The 12,739-nt window shown below is 41.7% G+C and overlaps 1 protein-coding gene across 4 annotated transcripts in view; it reads right to left on the reverse strand.

Moving 5' to 3' along the window:
* Positions 1–12,739, reverse strand: part of ntm (neurotrimin) — a 375,368-nt gene that overhangs the window by 21,106 nt on the left and 341,523 nt on the right. For all 4 annotated transcript variants that reach the window (XM_035626842.2, XM_035626841.2, XM_035626840.2 and 1 more), the window contains one exon: positions 5,587–5,712. In XM_035626842.2, coding sequence (XP_035482735.1) covers positions 5,587–5,712 — 126 coding nt within the window. The remainder of the gene's footprint in view (positions 1–5,586; positions 5,713–12,739) is intronic.

A 12,739-nucleotide genomic window follows, 5' to 3' on the forward strand; every position in this document is an offset into this window, starting at 1 on the left:
TACCTTATGTTAAAGGAGATAGGAAAGGAAGCATTGAAGCTCCTTTCCTAAGCATTTAGAGAATCCAAACAGCTCTCACCATGGCTGCTGATCAAATACTTCTGGGTCACTTAAAGATTTAGGAGACGTCGTAAGCAAATTTGACAATTCGACAGCACCCTTACACAAAAATAGAACAAGAAATGAATAAGACATGTGTGCCTAGCTGGCAATTTATGTCACTGCCAGTGGGCGCTCTCAACAGTCGGATGCCTAACCCCCATGTCAAAAAAAAAACTATAGCATACGTGAATTGTTTCCATACAGATTTGGAAAAAGCAGCCAAATGCTTGGATTTCAGCACCTTAGGAAATTTACAACGATGGAAGATAAACACACAAAAGTCAATAAGTAAGCCATGAAGTAACTTTCAGCTGAGTGACCTGCTCCACTCAATCTCACAAGAATATATGATTAGACATCAAAAGTCTAACTGACAAAACACACTCGCGAACATACTGTTAATCATACAAAGGCCAAGTGCACAATCCAGCCCATATCCCACACCACCGTGCCTGCAGTCAGACACGCTGCATTCACAGGCCAAACGAGTTATAATCTGTCTTTTTGTTATTAATAACACAAAAAAGCCCACGTGGACAAATACAGTCAGTCAACACAGCGGAATAATATTAAAATAAAGTTTCACTCACCCTTGTCGATACATCTTTTTAAGGAAACTAAGTTGGGGAGTTTGGTAAACAATTAGAATGGATCGTCTGATTGGTGTTCAGGGTTTAGAGCCGGGGAGTGAGAGTGAAATAACAAATCACAGGAGCGTAGTCCCACCAGCTGATCCCATCTGGCATCAACTGCAGAGTTTTATATAAAATCAATGTCACTTTAGCCTGGACAACACGCTGGCATACTTGGGTGCTTGTAATTCTCCGCCGGTGCTCCGGAACCCCCACGGAATCAGCACCTATAGTGAGTGTGATGTTTTCAGAGTGGCAGAGAGTTAAAATACTCGAGTACCAATTGATGGACACGTTCTAAAGCCAAAACACTTGTACCCTATTTATGATTAAAACAAGCCTCGGGTGTTTTTAGAGGTATATAATAACATGATCTGTGTCTTACTGTCCATGGATGAACAGAGTCACCTGCAAACCAATTGTAACAATGCAGGTGGGGCGACGATTGGAACAAACCACTTTTTGGTCCAGTCACTAAGCAATGACACATGTTCTGGATAGGGATGTCCCGATCAGATATTCCATATCGGTATCGGGGCAATATTGGCCAAAATGACTGTATTGGATATTTGAATAAGCAAAAAGTAAAATCCGATCCGATACCTTACCGTAAACATACCCAATAAATGCCTATTTACATATCTACTAAGCCTTGAACGACATTCCGGCATCATATTTTTGTTAATTTATTATTATTTAATCAACAGTTTACAGTTCAATTTGTTTTTTTGCTCGTTGGAATGGTGCTGACCATAAAAAAGTCTGCCAAAGGTTTTGTGAGAAATAACACAGCAGTATTACATAACTCGTCATGTTGCTGGCTATGTGTGTCTTTCTTTAGGGGAGTTGATTTTTTTGTTTCACAGTTAAGATGGCTAGGTTAAGGAAAGTGCATCCTGAAAAATGCATTACCAATATTTTATTTTCCGAGTGGGGAAAAGATTGTATCAGATTAGTATCAGATCGGTATAGGCAGATACTTGAGGTTGCAGGATCCGTATCATAAAAGAAGTCTGCCTGAGCCTTTGTATTGAACCCACCATGTCTAAACAAAGTGAAGGAGCGTAGGAGGGGCACCTCACCATGTGACGTCAAGTATAACATCAGTCACAATATGATTGATATTCATTTAACATGTGGTGTCATATCCCAAGCAAATAGACAGATAAGGAGTAATAACATGTTGTCTGCAATATTGCAAACTTAATGATCTGAAGGTTGAAAAGTACACAATGGCTTCAATGATTCCCTGCTGTTCAACACGCAATCTCCTCATCTCTTCATCAGGCCACTTTACAGCTGCACAATGAGTATATAACCAAACGTAATGATGTCAAACAACATTTGACGATAACAACACACTAGGAATCCATAGCAAATTGGACCTTTACACCAAAGTACATCAATAGGTAATTAGGTTTCCTGGACGCGGCAGTATCGTATGACATGTTCACATACAGTGATATTGACAATAGATGTCTCCCATGAGTTGCCACAGGCTCGAATGGCCTTTGGTCACCTCCACCTTTAAAATCTCACATTCCCAGTGTGACTTGTGGCTGTGGCTCTGCTGAAGGACAGAGGAGACAGCAGTGTTGGGGCAGTCAAAGCATGACTGACTCAGATCTGTGGGTTCTTGTTCCAACAGATCAGTTCAAATCCAGTAGAACTGGCTCGAAGAAAAGAAAAAAAGAAGAAGAATACAGAAAAAAGCGGTATTTGGAGCAACAGAAAAGTCACCCATCGGCCACAGTAACAACTGACATGCTCTCTTGGCTCCACAGCCTCTCCGTGGTTCGACTGGAATCAGCAGACGCAGTCACATTTGTTCATAATGAATAAAGAGACTGTTGTCACTGACTCATCCTGGGCTGCTGGGGGGTTGGGGGGGGGGGGGGGGCATGGTTACTAATTAGCCTTTTCCTTTTGAAGCCTGCCCTTCAAAATAGTGCACACACGTGGGGATTTAAAATCATCACTTGCACCGTAGAAGAATCTAGGTTACACCACTTCACCTCCCCAGAAGATTCATTCCGGATGAGCCGTGAAATATTGCAATGTTTTCACAATGTGACAGGACAATGAGCAGGTGTCTGCGGCATATTCTCTCTCGCCGTGAGCCAAGGACTGAGGCGCCACAGTCTAGTGGGAGAAGCGGTGGTTAGCGGTCCACCCCTGGCTCAGAGGACAAAAGCACAGAAATAGCTGGTCACTCGTGTCTTTTTCGGGACAGAAAGATAAGCGGTATGAACCAGCAGAGGTTACTAAGAGCCACACGTTCTTGGGACTGAGGTGCATGTTCACCCTGGACTTTGAGATGGAATATTTCAGTGGAGTGTGCAGTTCATGTGGTTGCAAGGTCAGAATATACAGTAGGTCAAAAACTTTGTAACAGCCTCGACATTAAAGTCTGTGCTGTTTAATGAACTATTTGATTGGCATGGAACTTGTACAGACATTAAAGATGCCCGGGGGGACGACTCTTGATAACTTTGGTGATGCCCCGACTGTTCCTCAGTAGGAGGAGGAAATGTTTGTGTGTGTGAGATGCATGATCTTTCCGTCCAATATCAGGTCCGTTTTTAATATGTCTTAAACTAGAGTCTATTGGTCAGTGAGCAAAATAGTCTCAAGGACAGATCATTGTGGAGACTTGATCCATTTCATTTATGTCATTTTTTACCTAATTTTAAAAGGCACAGTACCTAGGCTGATTTTTCTCTAGGGCAGATCCAATTACTTGCTGTAGTGTCATCACCCCTGCTAAAGATCCTGACCTTACAAACCCGATCTTATTACGCCCAGGGCCAGTGGCCGAGTAACGTCAGATGTCCTCGACAACGATACAAAGTGCGACGCATGTGAATTTCTTCAGACGCGCTCCCCTGAGGGCCTGTCATCGACTCCAAAAGAAGGTTTGATGTAGTTTCAGAGCCATGGATGAACTATTTTGTAATGTAGATTACAAAAAAAAGTAATATCTTTCCCTATCTCTGTCCATTTTTTTTTTTTTGACATCACTCCTTCATTGATAGATAGAGAACTGGTTGTACAGCACTGACTAATGGTGCTGCACTTTTAAAGCTACTTACATGAACAAGCTTTGATGGCTTATGCATGAAATGGACTGAAAATAGAACCAAGTGAATTTACATTTTACTTTCTCTCCGCCACAGTTAAACAGTTGCAGTGTTTATACTGTAAAACATACGGGGGTGTCATTCGCCGTGCTTCGTAATTGCGCGCCGGCTGAGACTCCAGCCGGTGTATTCTGCTGCGTTCCTCCCTGTTAACACTGCTCCCCTCAGTGCAGCAGCCTCTCCTCCAGTCTCAAGGTAATAAAGCAGAAGAAGTGCACTGCATACGTTGTGCTCTGCATACAGCGGAGGTCTTTAGAAACCAGGGACAGAGCTGAGCAATGGGCTCCGACGCTCATTTATTAAACATAAAGTTTTAATTGGCCAGTGGATACAGTATGTGGCTCAGTCCAGAACGGGCAATGTCATTGACTTGTTGTTCACACAGAGGCGGTGGGGTTCTGTTTTAATTCACTCTGCACAGATGACAAAGTAGCACCTGGGACTCACATCATACAACGACAACACAAGTCAACAAGAAGATACTCCAGTAGGACGGGTGTGGCTCCATAGGCAGAGGTGGACGGTCCACTAACTAAAAGGTCGATGATTCGATCCCCTGCTCCTCCAGTCCACTTACCAAAGTGTCCTTGGCCAAGACACTTAACCGTAAATTGCCCCTGTATGTATGATGTGTGATAGAATAATTGCTGTGTATAGAAGGGCTGTGCGAATGTGACTTCTACTGTAAAGTGCTTTGAGTGGTCGATGAGACTAGAAACCATTTTGTACAACACCTTGCTGGTGTCACAGTTACTGTAAATTAAATAAATAAATAAAAAGCCAGTCTTTTGACTCTTCAACCCAAATAGACAAAGCTTCTCTACTTTAGACAGGGGGGCTGTGGCATTTTTAAAGATTTGGTAAGAAATGTGATATTGAAACCAACATTAATGTGTTTCACAACAGTACAGTCATATCATTTAGTTTACAGATGGAAAATAATGTATCTCTTTTATGACAATAAAAAAGACTAAAGTCCAACAACAAAGTGTGAGTAATTCACAAATGGGAGCCAATCAGTGTCCCCCCGTCGATGTTTAGCCCGTCACACATCACAGGTCGGTCAGACTTGTGTTATATTGACACTTCAATTCCCAAATCCCAGCTTCAACAAAAAAGGACAGCGCAGATGAAAGCACAAAAGCGCCGGCTCTTGAATGTAGTTCATAATGAATGCAGGCATCTTGCATGATTAAGTGAAGCGTTGACACTCGGGGGGTACATAAATAGCAACTAACACTGAGTTTCCTTCTGTCTTCGGGAAGGAATAATAGAACCGATCCTCTGAGCATATACAATGAGACTAACCTGATTTTGGAGCCACTTGCCGGGGACTCGCTTGTCTATGCATGACTCTCCACACAGTGATAATGACCTCTGCATTAATCCTGTCATTCAAAGTGCCTCCACAACATTTACATCCATCCAATTATCCTAATTAATTAGTCCAATTACACCGAGGCCAGTTTATTTTCCTGTGAACAATTACGTTGTGATGATGATCTGGAAGCAGGTAATGATGGGCAATAAGTGAAGCGAGAAATCCACCAGGGGTCAAACAAAGTCAAAGATGGGGCGATAAACACAGAGGGGGTTATGGGAAAAGAGAGAGAGAGGCAGAGGCGAGGAAGGTGAGGGAAATAAAGCTGGAAACAGGAAATATGAAGCTATGAAGAGTAGGTGATGTGCCCGTGTACAGACACACAAGTTACCTGAAGGGGAGATTAGTTTCCAGGTGATGGAAGGCTCAGGTTTACCGCTGGCTTGGCACATGAGGGTGACGTTGGAGCCTTCATTTACCACGATGTCTCTTGACAGGTTGATGATCTTCGGTGGCACTGTGAAAGAAAGAGAGAAAAAAGGAAAAGCTGATTCAAACGTGGGGAGTTTCACAGACATCGCAGGCAGACGGGTCAGGTTACCTACACATTTGTCGAATGGACATTTCCATTTCTTTCACAATTCTTCAAGAGAATGTTAGACCATGATTAATGTCGGTTACATTATTTGCACACAAATATGTATAAGGTGTATTGTACTGCAGGCATGGTATCACAATGGACCGATTGGCTCTTCGGCCAGAGAGTGGGCAACACAAGTGTCTATGCTCGTTTTCAGACCAACACAGTCGTCGTTCGTGTTGTCCATGTAACAAACACACCTGTTCACTTCTGAGCATGCTGGTGTCAAAATGAGTTTGTGGTTTTAGGTGCATTCTTGGTGCACCGCTATCTGGAGGCAGCAGCAGAGTGATTATTCTTTGCACCAACAAAAACCTGCTCTGGAGTCAGTGGTGCAGAATCTGACTTTTATTTTAAAGGTGACAAAAATCACTTTTCAGTGCTTGGGCACATAAGTGGGTGTATCTGTGGAGCCTGCCAAAAAAACAAACAGTCTAAACCCTGGCTAAACCCTACAGCCTGGCTCTGAACAACTGCTTAAGGTTTTTCTCCCACTGTGATGTCACAGTTGGACTCTTCTGGGGGTAGCCCCGGCCTGCAATCTGAGAATATCCACTCCTCTGTTGAAGGGGGCGTGACATTTCCTAGGCATTTTGAAATCGGTTGACCAATCACAGTATTGATCCACCAAGGTGCAAGCACACCTGGCTTTTTAAGGGAAAGGAGGCACCCTGGTTGGTTTACAATTCAAATACTAAAAGAGGATTGGACGAACCATCAATGCTCTACCTCCGTGTGCTTTAAGACTATGAGCTGAGATTGTTAGAAGAAAGCCCATGAGAGTCCAAACTATGTCGCTGACTCAAATGCCACTAGTATCATTTGACGGAGTTGTATTCATTTGCAATCAACGCTGATGTCACATTTTTTAAATAATGAATTTCACCTCACATTATCCGTACATTTTGGCAAAGACGATACATTTGAATAATTCAGAGACTATAACAAAACACATTTTATGTTTCTTTGTATTTTCTCTGTAGAGTTTCACTGCTTTCAGTAGGATCCATGTGTGTGATGTGTGGATGTTGTTACAGCTTTTTACACTTAGGTAAAGGGGCTGTTGCAGTCATTTATGGAGAAAAAAAAACCCCTTCTCTCCACTGAGAAATGCGAAGCAGTCTCTGATGAATAATGGAAGCACCTCACTCGAGCAGTTGTTTTTGAACATAAATATATGAGCTACAGTGACTAAAAAACATATCAGAGATACAACCAAAGGTTTTATGTGAATCACATACACGAAGCAGGCACATGAGTAAAGGGAAATCATGTTTATGTGGGAATTGATTGGTCTGTCATGCTTATCTCACTCTGCTTAGGGACTAAATGTTTTGATTGTCTATGGTAAAGTAAAGATGTGTTCTGCGCATTAACGCAGCGTGCAGAGAGGGTGAGGTACGGTATCCTCTTTCCTGCCTTACGCCAGTGGAAATGAAGTCCTAGAATGGTTAACTAGCACTACTTGTCATTCAGGTTGAGGTTCAGTCAAGGTTTGCACAGACCTTCGAGGGAGCAGGGGTGAAAAAAAGGGGGCACGTCTACCACATGCTGACTTATTTGGATTAAGCAACAAGAGCGGAGAGACGCGCGGAGCGGAATACCGGCCGCTGAGTTACAGTGTTGCACCGCGTTGCACGACCGCTGCTTTTTGCAGGTGAAAGACCATCAGCAACAAGTCCCCTTACATAACAAGGGGTTTGTGTCACTCGCCACGGGGTGAATCCAGTAATGTTGAGCAATGGTGGCATGCAATGACTTAAGGGGAGCAAAGCTGCAGAACAGCCCCCACCGTCCAACAAAGCACCATCCCAGTGCACGATTCAGCTGTTTACTACACCGTGGGTATTGTAAATTCAAAAAATATGAAATGTCTAGGTGGTTTAATTAAGTTTTGGACACACCAGGGTATCTTGGTTATGTGGACAAGGGCCCTCTGAGAGCAGTTACGCAGGCGCGCAGGCACAGCAAGTAACTTGCATTTGTTGTGTGGTCTGAAAACATAGCAGGCGCTAAGCAAGCTGAATGTATGGTTGCCACCCGTCCCTTAAAATACGGAATCGTCCCGTATTTGACAGTTAAATGTTGCATCCCGTTTTTAATGCAGGGGAGGGAATGAAACACTCCTCCACCAGAGAAGCAAAATCATTTGCAGAAATACAAACGTGAGTGGGAAGAATTAAAGTCTTGACTGGACAGTCTTGGCGAAAATTTGTACAAAGCCCAACACAAGGTGTTTTGCGTGGTGCACTGTGGCCTGGCAGACAATAACCAACATGTTTTGCCATCATTAAAAATCCAGAATCTATGAATATGTAAATATTTAAAATTTCAAAAGTTAAACTATTGGACACAAGATCTTTTCTACTTCACTGTAAAGTCAGTTCTCAGTGTGTATGTATGTTCACTGGATGTTTCATGTTCCACATTACATTTGTGAAAGTTGCCAGGCTGAAAGGCGCAGGATCTGTTTCTAAACTAGTTGTGTGTCGTCTTTTATGAGCACAACGTCTTTCAGACTGAGACTTTCCACTTTCAGAAGATGAATGCTCAAACAGGCTACGAATACATCATTGTGAACAAAGAAGCTCAAACATGCAACTGAAAGAACAACTGGTCAACAGCTCCACAGAGAAAGGAAAGAAAACTTTTTGATGAACCAATGATGGAAGGAGGAATGTTTCGCAGTTTTTTTAATTGTGTAAATTGTTCTCTCAATTTATAGTTGCTAATTTGAAGTAAGCAAGTTCTAATTTTAAGTTATTTCATATAACTTATTTCTAATGTTGTTATAAGTAAAGCACTTAGCAACTATAAGTATGAATCTAGATGCTTTCTTGAAGGTTTAAGTTAGGATTTACTAACCCTGGCGCCCAACCCCTCGGACCTGTGGTGGTCGTGGCCCCAAGGAGCAGGCGCGTAGCTTATTTTTATGCATAGAAGGTGGTAACCCTAGCTGAATGTATATTTGAATTACGTCTGTAGCATTTGCATAGTGTTCTGTCTTGAAACAGAACACTGTCGTGTTTCCCCTGGGTTGACGGCTTTGAAGGGGTGGGTGGTCCGGGGGAGCGGAAGCGGGCTGTAACAACAGGAGAGCTGCTAGTTCTCTAGCCATGACTGCTGGCATCCACCGTCGCCAAAGTGCACGCATTTAGCAAACGCATTGTCTCCCGACTCTCAGACATTTGGTGTCTGCACTTAACGGAATGAGCTGTCAACCTGTCTCTCTTCCGCTCTGCAGTGTGTGTGTGTGTGTGTGTGCATCACCCCTCCCCACACACACGGAGCGGGAAAGAAATCTGACCATAATGACAAGAAATCACAGCAGACAGCAGCGACTCTGAGCTGGAATGAAACGAGGCAAACAGAAATGAGGTAGATGACATCATTTTTTTCTTTTTTCTTTGGTTTCTTTCAGACGGTGGAAGAGGAAAGTGTGCTGTTTGAAACTGTTTGTTTCCCTCTTCTGTTGGATTTGCCGGTGTAACTATGCGACGTGCGTTTGTCTGAAGTTCACTGAATCATATGAAGTCTTAACTCAGTTTCTGCTCTCAGGGGGAAGGGAACATTGGAAAAATGTGATTGGCTGCTGCTAGCCCTGCCTCACATTCCATGCAGGTTCAGGGAATGGTAAGGAGAAGTGCTTTCCCAATCTCAGGCTTTCCACGTATGCACGTGGAAGGGCAGGGTGGTCCCAGAACATAGCCATATATAGCCAAATATAACTATTTGCTATTATTGAAATGAATTTACTGACTATAATGGTCCTGACTATATCACTTTTTTCCACCTCATAGCATCATGAGCTTAACCAACGCATAACGAGCTTGTAAAGGTGAGGATGATGGTTAAGGTGACATGGCAGAGAATCAGCACTGGATTTCCTTACATTATTTTCCAAAATATAAGCGGCCGTGTACACAACTAAGCCTAGAGGTCTGCGGTCTTTAAAATGACCACACATACGCTGCTTCAAAAACGTCAAATCTAGTGTTTTTTTGGTGGACATATTTTGTTTTGTTATTGCATGTCATCAGCATCAGACATTTTCCTCCACAATGCTTTGTTCATAATGGTTGTGTTGTTTTTATTTGCAAATTTGATTTACTTCTTACCGCCTCCAATGAGCTGATGCGATTGGATCGGTTTCTTTGTTTGTGTCTGTAAGCAGAATTGCACAAAAAGGTTATGGACGGATTGGCATGAAAAATGTATCAAAGATAAAAGGTACATTTTTGGAAGGGATCCAAATCCTTTTATGGATCCATGATTTTTTTCAATGTAAATAGGTGGGGGATTGCTTAGCTTTGAAAGTTAAAGTTCTGTTCATTCAAATCTGCATTACAGGACGTTTTCTATAGTAAGCTGGAAGCTTCTATCCTCAATGTTAATGTTGCATATTTTTCATGGTGTTGTATGGTGCTACATTATTATTATTTTTTTTATGATATTGAATATCATTTACTGTAAATATAAAACTTAGTAAAATTACATCGGCGATACAAAATGCTCATACCATTTTATCTCTAGTATTTATTTACTGCTCCACTGCTATACTTCCAACTTCTATCTCCAGTCACCAGCCTCACTGTCAACCAACTGAGGAAGAAATGAGCGTTGGGGTAGTTTTCTAATCTACAAATTCAGTTTCCCCGTGCAACTGTATATTTGTTTAATAATGTGTGCAGTATCATAACCGATGCAGAACGGTGGAAGCTGAGTCAAGAGTAGTAAGACCGGGTAATTTCGGGAAACTAAAATTTCAACCTAAATTTCAATATAAAGACAATAACAAAATCCGCCCACAACCACCTCAAAAGGACTAAGAATTAAAGGATTTCTGTCTGAAGAAGAAACAGAATAAAACTTGTTCATCAGCAGGTTAAACTAGTCTTTACTGGTCTTACCATTGTCCGATCCATGGTCCTCACTAACAGAAACTGGAGCACATCACACTGGTCCTTAAATAACCAAACTGGTTACCTCTGTCTCAAAGCATATATTGTATTACTTGTTTACAAAGCAGTAAATGGTCGCTGGCCTTAATACATCTCTGATTACTTGTAATTTCAGAGCTAAAGAGGTACAACATAAAAAAACAACATCGGCCAGACTGCTGACGAGTCGTTTACTTTGGGCTTTTAAATTTTGCAGACCTTTTACATACACCAAAAAAACTTGTATAATAGAGGAAAGAGAAAAACTGAAAAAGCATAATATGTCTCCTTTAAAAGATACAATCGTACAAGGTCTGTTAAATATGCAGCACATGCAGCACATATCAAGCAATATACCACATTCCATTTTCTTAAGCATTCCGCGTGAATAAAGTATTTATAATAAGAATTTCAGGTAATTTCAAGAAATATAATTAATGTCCAACTGTATTCAAGCAATCTCCTCAAGTGCTTAGTTTTGAACACCATACAGCAGTTTGAATGGAGTTCAGAGAAAATAGCCTCTGAACGAGAGAATGATAGATGTATAATACTGAACACTTTGTTCAGGGCAGATATTAGCAGCTCCTTCGAGAGCACTGCTCCAAGGCAGGGACAGATGCTTACAATCAGGAGTGTGAACCTGCTTGTGTTGTTTTGCCCTCTCTACTGTAATCCATCACTCAGACGAGTCACTGAAACAAATTCACTAATAAGAAGATCACGTTCGTGTTTGTCGATAAAAACAAACATGAACTGAAGGACTGAAGGCCACAGTGAAACTTAGTTTGGAACATAATATCATAGACCGCCAAAAGGAACTGGTAATAATGTTATATAAACCCCGAACTAATGAGTCTTCCTACGTCAAAGTTTTCCGCAGTGAAAGTTTCCGTATCAATGTCGATTATCAATAATTCACATCACAATGTGCTAATACATCACGGCTGCTGTGCCAATAAATATGGTGTTAACAGCTGTCTCTTATCACAACAGCTGTGTAGCCACCAGCGCTAACCTGTTATGAATTTATTCTGCATTGGATATACACATAAGCTCTCCTGAATTAGACCACATCACAGAAAAAGAATAAATAGAATAAAATGAGTTTCATCTGATTTTAATTTAAATTTGATGTCCCCCACTAATTGGAAATGCTGTAATTCTTTCTGCAAGAACTGCAAACAAGGAGTTCTTGTGTACAGCTCATAATATTATAATACACAAAGGAACATGAAAATACACAAAAAAACACACATATGGGAGTTGCCTACAGTAACCAAATGAAGGTGTATATTTTAATGGTATAATCAGTGTTAGTTCTGTCAGTGCTGTATTTGATGCAGATGTATTCATCCTTTTTATTTTTCATGTAGACTACTGTTAATTCATCAGTGAGTAATTCCCTTTTTTCTCAAAATAAGAAAAAAAAACAAGTCGAACAAATCAAGAATCAGTCCTCTTAAAAAATATTCCTCCACTCTATTTCAGTTTTATTATGTAAATGAAGGAATGTCCTCATTTACTCTCCGTCAATATGTTAATGATGTTTGTGTCAAATACATCTCTTACCAAGTACCTGCCATAACCTGATTATCTTGAAACGATAATGTCCTTTATTTTTGTGATAATGTGAATTTTAATTGTGAATACATTGCACATTTTACCTCCAAGGACATCCGTGTAAATTGACGCTTATCTGAGTTTGGTTCTCGGCCACAGTTTTGGCTGAGCTGGGTGTTCCAGATGTCCCTCTCCCCAGGCAACACTTTCCAGCTCCTCCTGGGGGATCACAAGGCTTCCCCAGGCCAGATGGGATTTATAATCCCTCCAGCGAGTTCTGGTTCTACCTTGGGGTCTCCTCCCAGTTGGGAGAGGCCGGAAAGCCCCCGATGAAAGGTGCCCAGGGGGGGCAATCTTCAGATGCTTGAACCGCTGCAACTGCCTCCGCGAAGGCGCAGCAG

This window comes from Scophthalmus maximus, chromosome 2, assembly GCF_022379125.1.
Source record: "Scophthalmus maximus strain ysfricsl-2021 chromosome 2, ASM2237912v1, whole genome shotgun sequence".
NCBI lineage: Eukaryota > Metazoa > Chordata > Actinopteri > Pleuronectiformes > Scophthalmidae > Scophthalmus > Scophthalmus maximus.